The sequence below is a fragment of the Vicugna pacos genome, chromosome 3 (genome assembly GCF_048564905.1).
Source record: "Vicugna pacos chromosome 3, VicPac4, whole genome shotgun sequence".
Taxonomy (NCBI): Eukaryota; Metazoa; Chordata; class Mammalia; order Artiodactyla; family Camelidae; genus Vicugna; species Vicugna pacos.
In genome coordinates this window covers 61751622-61772223 of record NC_132989.1, presented here as the reverse complement: position 1 = coordinate 61772223, position 20602 = coordinate 61751622, and the positions used below count along the sequence as shown (strand labels likewise).

The window sequence follows — 20602 nt, the reverse complement described above, 5'->3', positions numbered from 1 at the left end:
TTAACTAAATGGCCTTAATCCTTCCTGCGCACCAACTGAAAAGGGGAATATACAATACTGTCCATCTTTTAAAAAATTTCTTTACTGACCTCACACTTAGCAAAGTCCAAGCAATCAAGATGTTCTGTTGACCAGTTAACTACAGTGATATATGAAAAAGCACTACAGTGGTACTCATTTCCTTCAGTCATTACTCAGAAATCATCTTCTCAGTGAGGATTTCCCTTGATGCTCCATTTAAAATTATAACTTTATCCCTACTCTTCAATATCATAGTCCCCCTTCCCTGATTCTGTCACCCCTGCTCATTAGATTCATCACTGTCCAACATATCCTACACATGGATTCATACTCATCCTTGTTTAATGTCTGCACCTCTTCACTAGACTCTAAGCTCCTGGAGGGCAGGGATTTTAACGTTTTGTCCACTGCTGTATATCGGGCAGCTTCTGAAATACTATATAGGCGCTTAGTACATATTTATTCAACAAATAATTAAATGAGTACAAACCAAAATATTCTTGGAGAAAATATTCTCTGTAAAATCATTTTCAACTAACAACAACAAAAAAAAAAGTCCTCTAACATGTCCTCTAACACTCCTGAAGCCAAAAATAGCTGTTCACTTTTCTCATGCTAATACAAAGAGGAATCAATATTTAATTTAGAAATATATAGCCATAAATTTAATGTAAACCATTTTACATATAAAATTGTGGCCAATAGTGACATTTCGGTTTTACTTAATTAGTATAGGTTAAATGCCTAATAAGTGCAAAAAATGGCTAGTTGCAGACAGAAATGGGATGAGAAGAAATGTTTCTTGATTCTTGGATTAACATTCTTGCCACAAAACACTCTTGCTACTTCATTTAATAAAATGAGTAGTCTTTCGCCAAACAGAAGAAAGGAGAATAACCTACATACAAGGAGTGACAAGAAAAAAAAGAAAAACAAACAAAAAACTTAACAATGGGATAGAAAAATACGCATCGTACGAATCATTAAAGGTAGGCCCATCCAATGTAATAGTTTGTAGCTAAAAAGGAGTCTGATGGTAACAAAAGACGAGCATATGAACAGGCTACATCTGGTTTTTCCTTTCTGTCAGGAACAAAAATAAGTTAAATGTTTACCATTTTAAAGAAGGGAAAGGTTGACTTTAGCTTTTTTAAAATCATTCTTAATGTCCCTGTTAGAGTTTTCATGGCATATAACCAGCTCAGCTACACACGTAATTGGACAAATGGGATTTAAAACATGAGATTGTATGACACCTGGTTCAAGCTCGAGAATCCCAAGTGTGTTTAAATCTGATTCTTTAAGCCACCTAAAGCTCTGTGAAGACACAGGATGGTCCACATTCAAATATCACTTAGTTTTATTTTGCTAAATAGAGCCATATACCATGATAGACCATTTTCAATTATGAGATGGCTCAGAAAGTGTGTATGAATTCAGAGAATGCTGAGACCCTATGCTTTGCAATACTGAGAATTTAATCTTTTACTTGAAAGAATAAAAACTACCCAGTGAAGTTCCAATTATAGATTACATAATGAATTCTACTTATTGCTTCCTGGACCTGTCAATTCCATTAATGGATGAGTATCTCTTCTGAATCATAACTCAAGAAGAAATGTCTCTATTTTGCCAATGATATTTATATCAGAAACAATAAGACAATGAGCCTATACTGCTTAGATGTGTTGGTCATTTGTGCATTGCTACTGAAATTCTAAGGTAAATACCAAAGATAATCAAAATGCATACAATGTTAAGATAAAATTATATGCTTTTCATTTCAAACAAATCAACGGAGGTTGGAGGGAGAATAGAGCTCTAATTTTTACAACGGTCGGGGGGTGGGGGCAGGAATCAACAAATTGTCAAGTAACATTCTACAAATCATAGGAAGCATGATTATAACGGTTCTTAGTTACTTTGGCAAAAATATAAAATAAAAATAACTGATCTTTGAAGCATTTTTACTGACTAGAGTCCATTGTAAAAAATAAAAGAATTTCACTGGCCTAATTTAGCATATTCAAAAATACTATTTGCAATCATTTTGCAATATATACATGTATTAAAAATCATTATGTTGTACATCTAAAACGAATCCAACTTTATATGCCAATTATATCTCAATTTTTAAAAAATATTACTTGGTTTATTACATAAAGTACAAGTCTTTTTGCACTTAAAGAACTAATTCTTAGTACAAAAATCACATGCTTAAATAAACCAGTTAGTAGCAGTAACCATCATTCTCTTAAAATTTGCTTTGAAAGGGCAAAAAAACCTAAACCAAACCCATTACTTAAATTAACAAGCAGTTTGTGCAAGTTCATAGAATATTTAGGGAGAATTTTAGAAATACATGTTATTCTATCCAATAATGAATTCTATTCCCTTCCCCCAATGTTACTCCACTGAAAAATTTTTGAAACTCAAAATAATAATTTGAATTAAAATTTTCACAATTTAGCTTTTTAATAAGAATAGTTACAAATACCAGGTGAGATTATTTTTCAGGTCCATCATGAGGGAATTTTTGTCACATACAAAATAAATATCACACTTTGCTGTAATCTTGTTATAAGATACTTACTTTAGTGATGCTGATACATCTTATATTTGGAATGCTTCTTTTGGAAATATACATGAACTATCGCTATGCTATATTCATAATTCATTTCAACCAAAGAGTTTTATCCAACTTAATTACTTACCTTATTACTCAGTCTTATTTAAAATATCAACTATTTCCAAAATATTTAATCTGTACTAGAAGACCGGAATTTGCTATATTGAGATTATTCAAATGAATGTGAACCACAAGCCTTGAAAGTAATTCCAAAAGAATTTCGAAATTGCTTTCATTAGAGATAACAGCATTGAAATGTAATACATAGCCTCTCAAAACAGTTATATTAAAGAATATTTACCTGAATTCTATTCATTGGGGAGGGAATAAAAAAACCCTATTTATCTCTTATATTCATTCCCAATGTAAAAAGCATCAAAAATTTTTTCACTCTTTTACATTTATTTGAATTTTTCATTCAAATTATCTCAATTTCTATCCTATAAAATAAAATTTAGTATTTCTAATTCTAAACACTACAAACTTGAAACAAGTCCTATTTAACATGGGTTTAAATGATACTGTTAGATCTAACAGTTGAAAAGGTCCTGAATTTTCTACATGACAGAAAAAGAATTTTTCTTTTCACTTAAATATTTATAAAATCTGAAGTACTCTCACACATAGGTAACACAAATAAATTGCCTGCTCTGATGAACTTTCAAAATGTATTTTAATCTCATTCTAGAAAGAAAGAAAATTTCTCAATACAAATACATCTCATTCAATCACATTTTAACATACAGTCAGCAACTTAAAATATTATAAGAATCCAATATTTTCATCTTTAATAATCTCAATATATTATATATTTAATATATAATATATATATACAATACATACAGGTAGTCAGCAGGATTACAAAGTAATTTTTTAAAAGTCTGATCAATATTGATAAATATCTTTAGACTATTAAAAAGAAAACTATATTTAGGATCATAGAATAAAATAAAATATGAGAGATCCAAACCTAATGGCAAGATTGCACATCTTCATATAGTCAATCATTTTAAAAGATCCCTCGAGATGGACAGAATATATTTAAAAACAATATTCTTGCTACTCTCAAGCAGCAGTACTTGTAGATATTAAGCAAGTACATCTCCATTAAATTTAAAATTATTATGCAGTTTTTTTTTTACTGTAATATACAGTAGCTATTTCTTCCTTTCTGTTGGATTTTGCTGTTGTTGTTTAAAGAGTGACTGGTATATCACCAACAGAAGTACTTTAGCTCCTTTCCCTCCCCTGAAGCATGGCTCAGTTGGAAGATTGTTCTACAGGCAGCCACTACAAATATTAACAGTACCTTAATACCATAAAGAGCAATCAATCAATAACTGGAGTCACATGAGAAGCTTCAGAGACTGCTGGAGGTTTCTGTAAACCAAGGTAGTCAGAAGTATTACACTTGTAGATCGCCCTCTTACCTCTGCTAACACAAGGAATTAAAATTCCAATGCCACAGTAAAGCAGTTAACAATCTATTCTGTAATTTTAAATATTAATATCATTAATTCACCCTGAGAATACAGAGGAAGTATTTAAAACAAGATACTCTGATATGCTTTTTTTTTTTCCTTTGTATTTGTTTTCTTCTGGCTGTCAGCCCTTCGAGGGCACAGATATTTGAATTCAAAGTGTGACTTGGATATCCTTTTTTGTTAATTGAGGTTCATGCCACAGTCAGATACTGGTGATAGAAAAGCCCAAAAAGGCTTGTAGAAAAGAGACAAGCAGCAATCCACCAGGTCAGAAAAGACAGAAGTCCTCGGAAAAGCAGAGGAGTGAAAATGTTTTTCAAGCTGTTCAGTGCCACTGTTATTTGTGTAACAGTTACCTTCACCTTCTCATCACCAGATGGTAATTCAGAGTAAAGAGAACTGGAGGGTAGACTATTATGCACTGGCAAGGTGGAGACAGATTCTGGATAAATCCCCCAGGAATGATTACCTAGAAAATTTAAGACACAAATAAAACTTCATGAGTAACTAATTCCAAAGCTTCTTATTAAAAAAAAAATCCTTTAACTTATATTTGAAATTAAGAGTAAGAAGTTTAGTGGCACAACAAATTATTTTACATTAAAAATAATATAAAATAATAATCTTTCTATCTACCTAGGAAAAATTCACTTAACTTGACTGAACTACTATTTAACTTTATCAGTAAAAGTACACATAAAAACTACAAATCTAATTTACTTTTAATTAACTGGACTGAAATCTGGTAAAAATATATAAAAAAAATTTTTTTCCTTGTATAATCCATGAATCAACTACCTCTACTGGAATGACAGAGACAGATTCAATAACTTCCTAGAATCTTTTCTACCTCTAGACTATCAGAATAAATTTCTTTCTCAGAAACTATGATTTCAATGTGAGAGACTATTAATAGCTTCCAGAAATGTTTTTCTTTCATCATATACTTTCCTATATTGGATAGGATATGAGTCACATAATTTACAATTAAGCTACTCCTTTATGTTCCATAGATTCCTGAAAGACATTTACATCTATTACCAGCTCTATGGTTTCTTCCAAGCCCACTCAAATTATGTTTTCAGTTTCTTTGGATTTCTAAAACCCACACTGACAGATTGATCTAAGCAAAGGGAAATGATCAATAAAGCAATGGACAGTTCTTGAGTAACACCATCATAGGGGCTTGAGAGCTTAGTGAACAGACTTATGGGAGAACTTCGTTCTTCCTCTGAGAAATCTTTATCAACATAAGTTATCTAAGGTAGAAGTCACCAAGTATTCTGTAATTCATATGTTTATAAGTATCTTGTAATAATTTAAATGTCACACACTAACAAAATCTTAAATCATTCTCATATCATAAATTAACTAAGATCAACAGTGCTCACTCAAGTTATTCAGAATTAACCTTTAGCAAACAGTTCTTCTAAATGAAGCATAATGTTATAGAACTGTACAGGTCTGAATTTTCAAAATCAAGATGATGACTCAACTTCTACAGTTCAAAGTTTCTCATGTTTCCTTTTAAAATTTTTAAAGAGAGAAACAATTTTAAAAGGTATATTTCTTTGTAGGTAACAAAAAGCATTATTTTTTTTTTAATGGAGCTACTGCGGATTGAACCCAGGACTTTGTGCATGCTGAGCACATGCTCTACTACTGACCTCGTACCTGCACCACAAAAAGCATTAATATAGGCAGAAAGTAAAACGTGTTTCCCGGTTGCCAGCGTACACCTACCTAGTGTTTTCAAAAGCAGAGTTGTGTGAAGCAGCATTACTAGAGGAGCCACATACTGCAGTGCAATGACACAAAGGTAATAAAAGACTCGAGCGACCTGCAACCAACAACATTTTTAAGTTTCTAATACAGCTGACATGTTATGAATGCATAAAACTTTCAAACAATTGTCAAACTGAATTGCTTAAGAAATAAGTAATCCTTTCATGGGAAGGAAGCTAAACAGTAATTAAGCTTGTACTTCAATATAAGTGCCCCCAAACTGACTTCAGAAAGGTTCAGTTTTTTTAAAATATGACAATATTAAAATAAATCACTTAAAAACAGTCAAGTGATAAATACAAGTTGGAAAAAATAACCACTAAAATTCAAGTGGTATATATTTACTTACCATTTCAAATATAAAACAAAATGCTAAAATCTCTAAAGACAGACACCTAAAACATCAAACTAAGTAACAGTAATGGGCAGAGTCATGAGAGCATAAACCCCTCATAAACAAAAACACTGTATCTCCATTTACATTCAACTGAGGTAGAATTACAGAGTATTACAATACATAAAAGGTAAAACATAAAAAGTTGTTTGAATCTTGATAGATGCTTCCAACTATGAAATTTCAAGAGTAAAAAACAGAGGACTGAACACCACATTTCTTAAAAAAAAGATATGATCAAGTTATAGGTCTAGTCCATTATAATGGTGTATGAATTCCTAGCACTTTCCTTCTCTGGAACCCCCATTAAGTTAAATATTTATATTTCATGTTCCAGTACTTGGAATAATGTTAAAAGAAATAAATTTAGTCACTAAAATTAGTATTTCCTACTTTTTAGGTCATAAAGGCTATACAATAAATTATGATGTCTTTCAAATCAATTGGTGGGGGCCCCACTTAGCAACAGGAGATATATCCGAGCTTTGCTACCCAAACTGAATCATACTAAAATACTTAAGGCAAGAAGGGGAACTGAGACCCTTTCTTCACTTAGCACCAAAGTAAGATCAAGGTCTCTGGTATCAACCATTTTAAGATTATCCCATTTATTTGTAAAAAGAATACTATGGGATGAAATTACTACTAAAGGAAACCAAGTGCTTTTATTCTTACAATTTAGTATTTGCTATTTTTTCATTTTGACTACAGTATAAAACTTACCATTTTCTGTAGCTCAACTGTACTTATTCGCCCTGCTTCTTTCTTCATCTGATCCACACATTTCTGGGCTAAGTTTAAGTAAGCTTGCAGATGACTACGCATCATGGCCAACCGCAAAGCACACAGCAGGATTATTAACCAAAGTCGCAGAGTATCGAATGTAGCTTCTGTCATTCTACAGATCAAAAAGTTGATATGGTGCTCTCAAAGACCAAAATATGCTAGCAAGCTAGTTGTATGTGTTAACGTTCATCATATAAGGAAATCTACACTTGGCTACAGTTGGAGATATAAAACAAAAGTATCTCACCCTATTGCAGACATACTTATATGATACTTTCACTTGCATAAAAGAATCAGATAGATAAATGCATCACGAAAATAAAGTAGCACTAGAAGGAAAAAACAGAGCAATTCTTGGGATTCTTTTCTCTACTCTCCTCCATAGAGGGGGTAAAAATGGCTGTAAAATGAAAAGATGCTCTTAAACTGGAGACTAGGAGAAAGAATGAAGGAAATCACAGGAGATTGTGGAACTATAAAGTCAAAACCCCATCTATTTCTGGCTACAGCTTTGTCTGATCATATAAATATCTGAGTAGAATCTTTCACTCTGCTGAGTTTCTGATTGGGATGAGGGGAAAATCAAGAATTCTGAAAAATTATGACAAAATCAGATGTTCCTTAAAGCACTTTAGAAAGAAGAGGTAATTTCTTATGTCCTTTTGGGGTTTAATATTTTTGAAAGACCATAGTTTCTGCTTTGATAAAGGATAATAACATTGTATTCGAAAATACTGTCTAGACCATGCCCAACTCAATCTCTAGCATGTATCAGGCACTTAATATGTGACTGTTGAAATTTGCAGAGTGATCTGCCAGACAGGATCTGGAACTTACAAGGGTCTCCCTAAAATTCTTAAGACCATAAGGGTAGAATGGATGGCTATAAAGAAGAACAAGTGTAGGAAGAAATTAAAAAAAAAAAAAACCTACAATCTCCTCAAAATAGGTTCCATTATCTTCCCTTCCTTCTGTTCAGCGTAAGCACCTAGGAAAGGATCTACAACTACAACATAGGAGAAGTTGCCTGGGGAAATAAAGTTGAAGAACAGTACAGGAAACAGAAAAGGCAGAGAAGATGTTAAAATGTACAATTTTGTTTGAAATATTTATGAAATAGAGGTCAGAAATAGGATGAAACAAAGGCTTTATTACATTCTCTTTTGGTTTCCTTTTTACAAGGTCATGAGTGAACGTGGACATAACATTCCAATAGAAAAACACTGTTGGTTAGGAAGCATAAAAGAGTAACTTTTTATCAACATATTTACACAATAATGAACAATGACATTAAGGCATCAGACATGCGAGACTGACAGTACGCAAGATGTAAGATCATCCACAGCCTTGCACCCTTCTCGGGGCTGACAGACAATACTGTGCTCTCTTGAGTGCTGCAACAAGGAGGCTTGACTGGTAGTGTCCTGAAGATGGCAATTACACGTACTTTGAGGAGGATGGGTAGTAGAAATGAAAGGAATGGAATAAGGCAGTGAATCAAAAAAAATTTGCTCAGTTTATGAGGAGTTCAGGACTTACATAATAGTCCTAATTAAATAGTGCCTTGGAATTCAAATTATTTAATTAACTTCGTAAGGGTTTAGTGAGCTGATATGATAGGGTATGGCAGGAAAGAGTCTGAGATGGGATAAAATATATAGGTAAAGGAGAGGCAGAAGAAATTTTTCCAAATTCCTGAAGGCATTTGAGGTTTCGCTGTGTATGTTCTCTTTTGGTTTTCTTCTTACAAAGTTACAAGCACATGGTATCTGCCCACATTTTAGTTTTTTGATGCCCAAGCAGAACACATGGATGGATGAGTTTAAATACATTACCAGGCTGAAACTGCATTATAACCACTTTTGCTTCTCAATACAAATAAAGACCTTTTGATAAACCATTTAATTCATGTGACAGAACCTGTCACTTGCTGCCTTCTTCATCTCATTCTCTTTGATTGATGGGGCAGCCATTCTTTCTCAATCTACCACATGAACTTTGGATTTTAAACAAAAATTAAAAATCACCTGTCTAGTCACTTAATGATCTGACAAATGAAAAAGAATAAAATGGAGCAGAGATAAGACTAATTTTGTTTGAACTGTTTATGAAGGTCAGGAAAGGGAATGGGGAAAGGGAAACAAAACTATAGGAAGAGGATCCTATGTCTTCATGTACAAATTTTTCCTATAGTTTAATAAACCAAGAGGAAAATTCCTTATTTCCACTTCCTTTAAGCATGGTATTCACTACTAACCTGCACATAGTTTAGTAGGCTGTAAGAGGGAAACAAATGTTGGTATAACTATTAAATGCTTTACATATACCAGATCTGGCTGAATAACCTTAGCCAGATTATTCATCTTCTGAATCTATTCTTTCATTTATAAAATGGGATAAAGACAGAAATCATAAATAATTACTTTAAGAATGAATGAGATGAACTATGTAAAGTATTAATACCTAGCATAGTAACTGTGTATGACAGATGCATCATAAATCCTCGTTTCCTTGTTTTCTCCATTAAACTAAGGCAAATATAAAATCAGAAAACATAATTACAGGAGTATAAAATCCAACTTCTCTGATCAAACTTCAAGGAAGGACTAGGAATGCTTTCAGCATTAAAGATATGAGGCAGAAAGTTTCTCTGAGATTTAGTCTAGAACTCCAGGATCCTTAGGATTACTTTTAAATACTCAGTCAATCTGTCAAATTAAAATTACCATTAGGGCTTACTTGCATGGGGAAAAAAAATGTTACAACTCCAATGTATACTTCCCTAGTTCAATAAGATTAAGTCTTAAAAAAAAAAAAGCTATGGTCATCACTGAATATATACTTACTTCAAGACAAATTTACACAAGGATCTAAAAGAAATGCATAGTACAAAAAGCATATTGTGAAATCAATGACTAGTCAAGGTTTTCTATTTTAATTTTGATGAGGCAAAGCAGTGAAAGGAACATTTATTAAGCACTGACTTCCAGCTGTCTGCATTACATGTGTTCTTTCATTTAATTCTAATAATAACTTTGTGCAGTAGATACTATTATCTTCATTTTCCAGATGGGGAAAAAGAGATTCAGTGATGTTAAATAATCTCCCTGAAGTGACAGTTTCAGTGAGGATCAGAACTGGGGTCTGAACCAACTCTGTCTAAATCCTTCTATTACTCTAATATAGTTCCATAAGACTAACAAGTTAATATATCAGTACAGTTATTACTACTTTTTAATAAATTGTTTCTATTTTTTAGAGATGCATACTAAAGTTCTTAGGGTAAAAATGCTATGCCTTTAACTTACTTGAAAAACTACTTTATCAAAGACAAAACCAAAAAAAGGGTGAAGTAAATATGGAAGATGTTAACAAGTCTTAAGGGGTTAATATATGAATTTCCATTTATACTGCTCATTTTTTTCTTCCATAATTTTCAGAATTAAGGAAAAAAATAACAGAAATGCACAGTGTCTCAAAAACCAGCACAATGAAAAAAGAAAAATATCAGATAACAACTGGACATTAAGTGAAAAAGCAGAAAAACTTACAAGCATACAAGATAATATTAGTGCAAAGTAATAATCATTCACAGTCATTAATGAAGACCACAGTAAGATTAAATGATGATCTATAGTTTCAACTTTATAATACATTTTCCATCATTTTTATTAATGTTTTAAAAAGATACAGTGTCCTAATATTATCATTAAAAAAATTAAAAATAGTAAATAAAATTTTTAAAAAACGTTTTAATTATATAATGAAATAAAAATGAGCCCCCAAATACCCATACTTACAAAGGGACACTTTCTTTACCCAATGGTGGGTTCATAATGTAGTCTTTGGTGATTGGTTTTACCCAGAGGAGAACCATAAATAAAGGTGCCAAGAAGTTGATATGCAGTAATGTTCTGAAAGTATGTAAGAAATAAAAATAAAAATCCAGAAACAAAATACACTAATAAACTAACAGAAACTTAGGACTTAAAAAATGAAGGTAGGAACTTACTTTCAGTATTCTATGTTAAGGTACTATTGTCACCATTTTTTTTAATATATTTATCATAACCACTTAACAGTGATTTGAGCCCTTACAAAAATACCTCATTACCTTAATTTCTCAGATGAGAATATTCAGATCGAGGAAAGTTAAATCACTTACTCATGGCAATATCACAGGCTAGAGGGAGATCCAGCACTAAAATCTCAATCTGTTCACTTCTATTCCAGTGTTCTTTAACAACCCCCTACCATATCCCTGGATTTAATAGACTGGTACTTAAATGATTCTCTAACTCTACACTGTCAATGAATCCAATGAATTTACGGTATAGGAGTCATCTTTTGATAATTTTCAGTCCAGATGAAACAACGTATCTTCTCATTATTTACAAGTAAAAGAGTGATTAGCAAGGTCCATAATTAGAAGATACAGGCAGATGTAACTTACTGCAACAACTTATAACTGAGGAAACTTTCAACATGTAATAATCATGTATAAAGTTTTAATTATGCTGTTAAAATCATACATGAACCACATATTCTTATTTCTTCTTGGAGTATTATGAACATATCTGAAATTGATTTCCCTATCCTATACAAGCCAAGGAAATTTAGATTACTCCTACAAGGCAGTATATCTAATACAGCAAAAGGTTTCAGGTGTGAGTTGTAACTTCACTGCTAATTGTCCCAAGTTTGTACCCTACAGAGGCAGATGACTGGTAAAGAGTTGTTATTTCAGAAAGACAAATTCTTCAAACTATTTTATTACTATGTACTGCTTTTGTTATTAACTACGCTGGTAAGCTAAACTGGAGGGTTTAAATTACCGCCCCCCACCCCCTACACACACTTTAAACTATCACTACAATGCAAACTGGATAGTGATTGGCTTAAGAAACAGGGCCGGGTCAGGAAACCATGAACACTTTACAGGGAAGGTAGAACTCTGGTTCTAAGCTCTGACAGTGGAACAATCACTAGTGCCTGGTAATGGGGGTGAGGAGAATGTTGCTCTTTGTGCCAGTCTTACTATTCTCACAACAGAACTGGCATGCCCACACCCTGTATCAAGTGCACAGTGCTACAACACAATGGGAGGGGGGTGGTGTTGCAGTACACTGAAAACAAAACTCCAAATCCCCAAAGGGAAAAATCTTAAAAAGAAGCCATTTTTTAACAGAAGAGGAAACTAAAATGTGCCCTCACTCCCAATCCCAAACCACCACATCAAATGCTCTAAATGTTTTTATAAAGTGATTCTTTCATCCCACAGCCTGGGTAAACCATCGGGTGCGGGGGAAGAAAGCAGCAGTATTAGGTATGCAGTGTTGCTAGGGAACACTCTAGTATCAAGGAGCAACCCACAGCGGTTTCAGTAGCTGGTGAAGCTCCCCTCCACCCACCCTTTCAGCTTATTTAAATCATAACACTGGGGTTAGTGGACTGAAGTGTGTGTGTAGAGAGGAGGGGGAGAACCAGGTTTTGTTTTAAAAGAGGCCATTAGAGAGACGGATGGTGGGAGAAAGGCGGGATGTAGCCAAAAGCATGCTGAGTAAAAGGAGCAGAAAAAAGAGGGATGAAGGAGTGTGTACTGGGAGGTGAGAATAAGTAAACACACACACAAAGCATATGTAGAAAAAACAGAGGTAAGGAAAAAAACAGACTTTCAAAATTAAAATAAAGGAAAACGACATTGGTAAGAGAGATAAGAACATAAAAAAACTAGAGAATCATCATCATTAAATATAGGGTTTTAAAGAGCAGGAATGTTAGGAACTATGATTACTCAGAGAAACTTAATGACTATAAATATACGTATCAAAATGAAATATTCTTGACTTGGGCTTCTACTGCAAAACAAAAAGAGGAGATGGAAATTTGGATCTGGATATGAACTGAAGAAGATAAAAATCTGTCGCTCTGCCCAGGTGCCTACATCAACAACAACAAAAAATCTGTGACAACTACAAAAATGGGCTCTGAACAACTCTATGCAGAGATTCAAATATGATTTCTCCATTTGAGAACTAAAATAGATTTTGGTGGTTACAACTAAGCTATGACATCTAACACTGTATACTATGAACAATCCCAAAATAAAATATATATTATTTTAACAAGAATCTTACAAACAGATCAATAATACAAACATTTCTTATGTATACAGATTTACTTTCAGAAAAAATTTAAAATAAACACAAAAGTTTTTAAATAAAATGATTTATATAAGATTTAAATAAATATTTTAAACTAAAATATTCTGATTTAAAGAAATTTCCACAGATGCTTATATTAGTGGTAGGTTACATTATCAAAAACACTGATCTCAGTTCAAAAGACCTAACATAAATATTGATATTTTCATTTTAACAGAAATTAAGTAATTCAGAAATTTAGTAATTTTTTTACATCAGACTTAAAATTTAGAAGTAAATAAAAGAAACTTGCTTAAAGTAGAAAGAGGAAGTAATGTAACATCAAATGGTTATTCATTAATTTTCAATACAATAATTTATGATTTCATTACAATAATATACCTTCATTAAGATGGAAAACATATATTTATCTGCATGTGCTTATGTACATTTTCCGCTTACTGTGTAATTTTTTCTGTTGCCAAATTCAGGGCATCCAGATGCATTTGAGCCAGACGTAATCCAGGAAATGTCAAAAAAGCCCCAATGAGCGAACAGAAAATAGCGAGGAAAAATTTGAAAGTAAGTTTTGAAACAGGACCCCTAAAAACAAAATTTTTTAAAAAGCTGATAAGTTTTTGAAGTTAACTTTCTAGAAATTTCCTTTCTTTTAGTCAAATACTTTATAAGCCACAATAATACAAAGTAAACTTTTACAAAAAGACTGCTCTTATTCAATCATCTATAATGGATTCTGGTGAAGTATAAAGTAAATCAGGCATCTCTTAAGCCAGATCTGTAACAACCCAATCTATATTTTCAACACAGAAAATAATATGAATCATTAAAATTTAGTTTAATCTCTGGTGAAAGAGGAATTAAGTCAAATAAGGAGATTCAAGTAAGAATTCTATGTAAGATACTAACTGTATACAAATATAAAAATCATGAGTAAGGACATTGCTAAAAGTGATAGTCCTACTTTAAAAAAAACTCTTTTCACTGATTAAAAACAAAGAACTATTTATAGTAAATGCTATTTTACTAAAAATGGAAAGATTTAAATTTGAATGCTTAATTTAAAAAAAAACTTACTGAGATTCTAAACCTTGCTTTTCAAGAAACTGCATCGCACTGTCTGAAAAATTTGTAAACCCTGCAGGGGAAAAAAAATTTACTCTTATCACAGGGATAAAATACAGAATCTTTGGAAATGAAATGTTAGAAAACAGAGCATCTTAAATTTTGAAGTGACTAGCTTAGCTCTTTCATGTGCTAATTAGTATGCCATAATGCAATAAAATTTAGTTATTAGGAGAAACAGTCTTTGAAAACATCCCTTTGATATTTGTATATTCCATGAGTGTGCATAAAATTTGCATTAAAATTTGCATCTTTATGTGAGTAAACTTCAGCATTAGAGAAATTTATTTAACTGTAAGGAAAAAAGGGAGGAAACTATTTTTGGAAAAAGGTAACAAAAAATTTAGCTTAAAAAAGATCTTAATAATAAAAGTTAATTACTTAGAACATTACAGAATATACACCTCAAATCTAATTTTAAAAACTTATCAAATATGAAATTATTACCTGTTTCGAGTCCAAATTCCAGGTAATTTTCTGTTACAATCAAGACTGCCATTGCTTTCACAAAGAAAAAAAATCCAAAGGTAACACAGACTGATCTTTCACCACCATCTTCTACTTTAAAATAGTGTGTAGTTAATGAAAACAGAACTTTGCTGCAGAAGGAAAAGTTCAGGAAAAACCACAAATGACTTTGTGGAAGTTAAACACAACCATCTTTACAAGATCCGAATTTCAATAAAATTTGACTACAACATCCATTTTGATTTTATAACATGTTTATCTACAAGTGCCCTTTGGAAGGAAGTGAAAAACTAATGAAAATCTGAATAGTTTTCCAGAAAACAGGACATAAAAACAAAGCAAATCTAAGTGAAGTGCATAGCATTTTTAAATTAATAAAAAGTGCAATAAACATATTAAGTTGTAATTAGTATTTCTAGTTTACGTAACTCAAACTTACTAGGAGGTTATTACAATAATTTTATGAAATTTGTTCTCAGTGACATGAAAAGCCAAAGTAAAGGTTATTTTAGTACTACCTTTTATTGGGCATGTTCGTCAAGTAGTTTATGTTTAGCATTACACCCACATCACAGAAATCATCTGTAAACCATTCACTAATTTAAAATTTGAGAACTACTAATAGCTACTGGTAAGCTCTGGGTACAAAACCCAAGTACCTGGGATCACCTTTTTACAATATGATAAAACAAAACACTTCAAATGTTTCAGTTGAGTGCTAGAAAACAAACAAACAAACAAAAAACACAAAGGTTCAACATGCTCACCTACTTTAAAATATTTAAATTTTGTATGAAAATTTAAAGAGATCATTTTACCTGAAACCTCCCTAATTAATCAAATCAAGATCAAATAAGTGGATGATCCAAAGCTAGAACCTAGACTTTCATTATACCAAATTGCTCTCCTTGAAAGCATAAACCCACCAAACAAAATAAGATACTTAGCCAAAAAAATCTAGAAAAGCAAATTTTACATAAACTATGTCAAGTACGGAAAATAATAACAGCTGTCTTTCAGCACTTGCAAAGTGCTAAGCATTACCAATTAACTTATCTCATCCTCACATTAGCCAGTTATTATCACTACTTTTCCAGATTTTAAAAAACTGTGGCACAGATAGGTTAAATAATTTGCCCAAGATCACACAGCTAGATCAGTTGGGATTTAAATCTAAGCAGTCTGGATCCAGCAGATATTCACCTAACAACTTATTATACTGCTTCTATAAAACTGTATACAACACCTAAGTTACATGTACTTTAGCAATAACACATGAAAAATAGAACTGCCTTGACAGAAGTAAATAGTTCATTCAAACATTTTCACCACGAGAAGAATCTTTATTTAGGAACAGATGGGCAAGGATAAGGACCCTGGTCCTTGCTCTTTAAAAGGAAGCTGCCTTTTGTTGCCTACTGAAAATACGTTAATAAAGTTAATACCCATTCACTATTAGGATCCTACCTAGGATACTGGCTATAAATTTGGATTCCCAGCTGCTCTAGCTACAGGCACCTACCCTAAGTAAGCCAACTTGAAGGTATTAAAGACATGACTTTTCTGCATCTTTCAAATGCAATTCGAACTAAATCCCTATGAGAGTGTAAAACTCCATAGCAAGGAATCTTCTCTTGTTCACTGCTGTTTTAGAGCACCAAAAGGAGTGCCTGGCACATAGTAGGTACTCAAACAATCAGTGACTGAATTTTGCCATAGAATGTTTTACATGGTAGTTTAGGTAACTTGACAGTATTAACTCTATGCTTTAATGGTATACAGGCTCTTTGAAGGATGAAATAAAAAACAACTCTTTCTCTGGGTTAATATATTCAAAGTAAAAAACAATCAATATAGAAAAAGTTTTAGTCTAACTTCTGTTTTATCAGTGGTAATAATGAAAATACAAATTTACCACTCAGGGTATAAACTTAAAGGATTTTCTGAGTTTTGTAAAGGCTAAGGTTTTGTTTACTACAGGCTAATTTAGAAGATAGTTCCCCTTTCAAATGTCAAAAAAAAAAATAGAGGGGTAGCTCATCTTTAACTACCTATTCTTGGGTCAACCAGGCCCTCAGAACTGTGATGGGAAGTTATCTTTATTAACCTCCTTTAGTCAAGTAGCTCATTTTTTCACCGAGTATCACCCCCTTTCCTGACTTTTATTGTTCTCACCTCAGTTAATTCCACTCTAGCTAATCTCCCTTTTATACAAATCTCTCTGTTTTCCCCCAAATACCATGATTCAAGTAAATACTTGCTCAAATTATTTTCCTAATTACTCACCAGCAATAATAGCATTATTTTCTTTGAAAAAAATATGGTCCTATATACTAATTAGAGGTCAAATGAATTCTCATAGGCTCATCTGAGGAGGAAATGACATTTATAGCATTGCTTCTTTAAAAAAAGATGATTGCATTTCCAAGTATTTCAGAATACACTCTACATGTAAGTTGGAAGTACTATCTCAAGACTGCTGTACTAGAAATTTACTTCAACATTTTAATATATTTCTTTACAGACTATTATAATGATATTACATATAATGCTACATTCTATAAAGTACCTAATGTGCTTCTAAGACAAGACAAAGCTAGATCATGAAAAGCTAGATGAGAACCTCTGAACTTTTTGATTAGAAAAACCTCTGAATATTTCATATTTGCTATAATGAATACAGGCTTTAGGATACATATGACTAGAAATACATACACTATAGAGCTTAATCATACAACTTCTAAAGACACTTCACCAGGATTGTTACTTTTATTCTAAATGTCTTCTTATATTCATCATTACTCAGGTTATATATATAATGGCCAAATATTTGAACAACTTACTTCTTTAATATAAGAAATAAAACTAATGAACAAGCAAATGTCATTGGTTTACAATTATTTCCCCCACCAAATATTCAGCATCCTGACACAAGGTTTCTTGTTCACTTTACCTCTGCAATACTCTGGTTATATAATAACACACAGAAATCTGAAAGTCTACTGAAGTAAATGAGTTATTAATCCACCTAATAACAGATGTCAGTTGTTCTATAATATTGAACACTAGGGGAAAAGGGAAGCTCAATTATTTTTATAACAAGAGAAATAAATCCTCAAGTTTCATGTATCTGCAAAATCAACAATCTCTGCAAATCATAGTAAGAATTTAAAGAGTGATATTTACATTCTATTTCTTACTTTGTAATATAGAATTCTGTGATACTTCCATGTGTTATTTCTTCAAAATTCTTTCTAAAATCACCTAGGATTATTGTACAAGTTTTCCCTAAACATAGTTGTAAATCCACTTCCTATTTGGGCTAAGAGCTACTAAATCATTTCTAAGCAACAAGGGTATACTGCATCACCGCAGAAGCTGGCATGAATTTGTAATGTTAAGCTTAAGGAGGGTTGTCAATTGACTGGATGTCAATTTCAATTAAAATGCTTAAGAGGGATTTAACAAAGCACATTTTTAGTTGCCATGTCATTTTAAGATGTGATGTGAATTTTTAAAGACTTTTCTACAACTTAATCACTGCATATATCCTACTTTTTTTCTTCTTTTCTATAAGAATATTATTCATTTTAGAGTTTTTGCATTTATGTTTTCACATCAAAGACACTGGCTGTCTATAGTTGCTTAAAGTAAAAAGACTTTCCAGGGAAAACAATTAGGAAGACTGTATCCAGGACAGAACCCTGACAGTGATCACAAGTCTCCAGCTAGAGGAGATAAAGGCAGGACCTGCCCCATCATCACTGCAAACTCATCCCATTAACCTGGGTGAAAATATATTGTTTGTAATGAAGAATGCTTCTGAGAGGAGACTGCTGTGTGTGCAGGCAGGAAAAAAGTTACAAAGCACTACTCTGCATCATCTTGCACAATCTAAGCTCTTCGAATAGTTTTCTAATTAATCAAAGTAATAAACATATTGTAGTTTAAAATTTACATTATGATTTATTTTTTAGTAGTTTTATTAATAAACTACAAAGTTAAGACTTCCTTGCTTAAACTTCCTAATTTCTATAGGAGAAAATAAAGCATGAGAGTCTAGTACATAATTATGTTTTAAATTATGTAATTTTAAAAGCATAACTTCATTATATTTATGATTAACAAGTGATATTAATCACTTTAATAAGAGCTGAAGCCAGGTTAAGTGTGAAAAACATGAAAGCAAATAAAGGAAAAAAGACCTGATTTTAAAGACGACTACTGGAGTTTTATCCCATGCAAACAGTAGTTTTCCTTACAATGAAGTAGAGAATTTATCTCTGAATATCAAGTTTTCTAAGACAGCAAGAACAATTTCACAAGTCTCAAAAGAAACTTCATCTAAATTTCAACACTCAAGGTGGAGTGTATGAAACATTGTTCGAGTTGTGATGAGATTCTAGAATACAGATGCTCAAACTTTTCCCTCCAGGACAGTCTGAATCCTGTGTTCCTTACTCATTTATCTTCTCCAAAACTTAGAAATTAAAGAAACAAAGCTAGTGGTTCATTTTTCTAGTATCAAATACTACAGGGCCATCTTTTTCCTGGCATTCTAAAGAAGAGCTTACATATTGGGAGAGAATAAGGGAAAAGGAGTAAGATCTAAAAACAAAACATAAAAACTCCAAAACCACAAATGAACTGCTTTTGATATCTACTTATGCTCTTTCTCACTGCCTGAGGGCCCTAAGCCCAGGTTGGAAAAACATTACTTCATTTTTACTGAAAATGAATACTCAAGTCTATAAACAGGCCATTTATAACTCCTCCACTTACACTAAAAACCAAAACAACACCTTTAGCCAAAAGTGGTATCAAATGACCAAAATGAAATTTTTCAAAGATGACACCTACCACCAAACTTTGTTAACAGAGAATTATCAAATAAGTTACAAAATATATCAATGTTAAAAAGGGGAAAAAAATTAGACACAACCAAATCCACATGTGAAGTATAATCTTCCTTACATCACTAACACTTTAATATAATCCTACACCATAAACTCCTAAAACGTTATAATCCCTGCATCCTCAATTCATATTAAATACTAGATAAATCTTAAAACCAAGTATTCATTGAGCCCATAATGGAACTAAACCTTCTCATAACCCACAATGTAAAACACACATACAATATTCTGATCTGTAATACTATGATCTGACTACATTCATATGTTCAAGCTTTCATTCATTAGTCCCCAAACCTCCACTTAAATCAGAATAGTATATTTACCATTTTCTAAGTTATACTGTTCACTTGGATCATAACCTGAACTACCCTCTTCCCTTCCCTCTACCTAATCAAAGCCTCAAGCTCCACATACCTCATGAAGCTTACCACCGTCTTTCCAGCCCAGACCATCCCCTTCCTCTTATGAATTCATAGCACTTACCACCATCATTCACTTGCAAAGTACATAATAAGCTACCTTGAATAACAGCTGACACAAATGTAAAGAACGCTTTCTCTAGATTTAGACTGCCTCGCTGAATCTTGGTTCTACTTTTACTACGTGATTCTCCATGAGAAATTAATTAACCTATGTCTCTAGTTTCTTTATTTGTAAAACGCAACTCATACATCCACCACCTCAGAGAGCAGTTTTGAAAATTAAAGATTTCTTTATAGTTCTCAGCAATCACTTGATGTTTTCTATATAACTGAATAAATTACTGAATTTCCAATATCAAAAAGTAATATGAGAATGTACACAAGGACAAAAGGATTACACAATGATAAAAA

The 20602-nt window shown here is 32.4% G+C and overlaps 1 protein-coding gene across 2 annotated transcripts in view; it reads right to left on the bottom strand.

Annotated features, from left to right (window-relative positions):
- Positions 1-3304: 3304 nt before the first annotated feature.
- TMEM161B (transmembrane protein 161B) overlaps positions 3305-20602 on the bottom strand; it is a 66501-nt gene continuing 49203 nt past the window's right edge. For both annotated transcript variants that reach the window (XM_006197642.4, XM_031674213.2), the window contains 7 exons: positions 14833-14984; positions 14338-14398; positions 13705-13845; positions 10900-11013; positions 7037-7211; positions 5878-5974; positions 3305-4603 (listed from right to left, as the gene is read on the bottom strand). In XM_006197642.4, coding sequence (XP_006197704.1) covers positions 4326-4603; positions 5878-5974; positions 7037-7211; positions 10900-11013; positions 13705-13845; positions 14338-14398; positions 14833-14984 — 1018 coding nt within the window. In that variant the 3' untranslated portion in view covers positions 3305-4325. The remainder of the gene's footprint in view (positions 4604-5877; positions 5975-7036; positions 7212-10899; positions 11014-13704; positions 13846-14337; positions 14399-14832; positions 14985-20602) is intronic.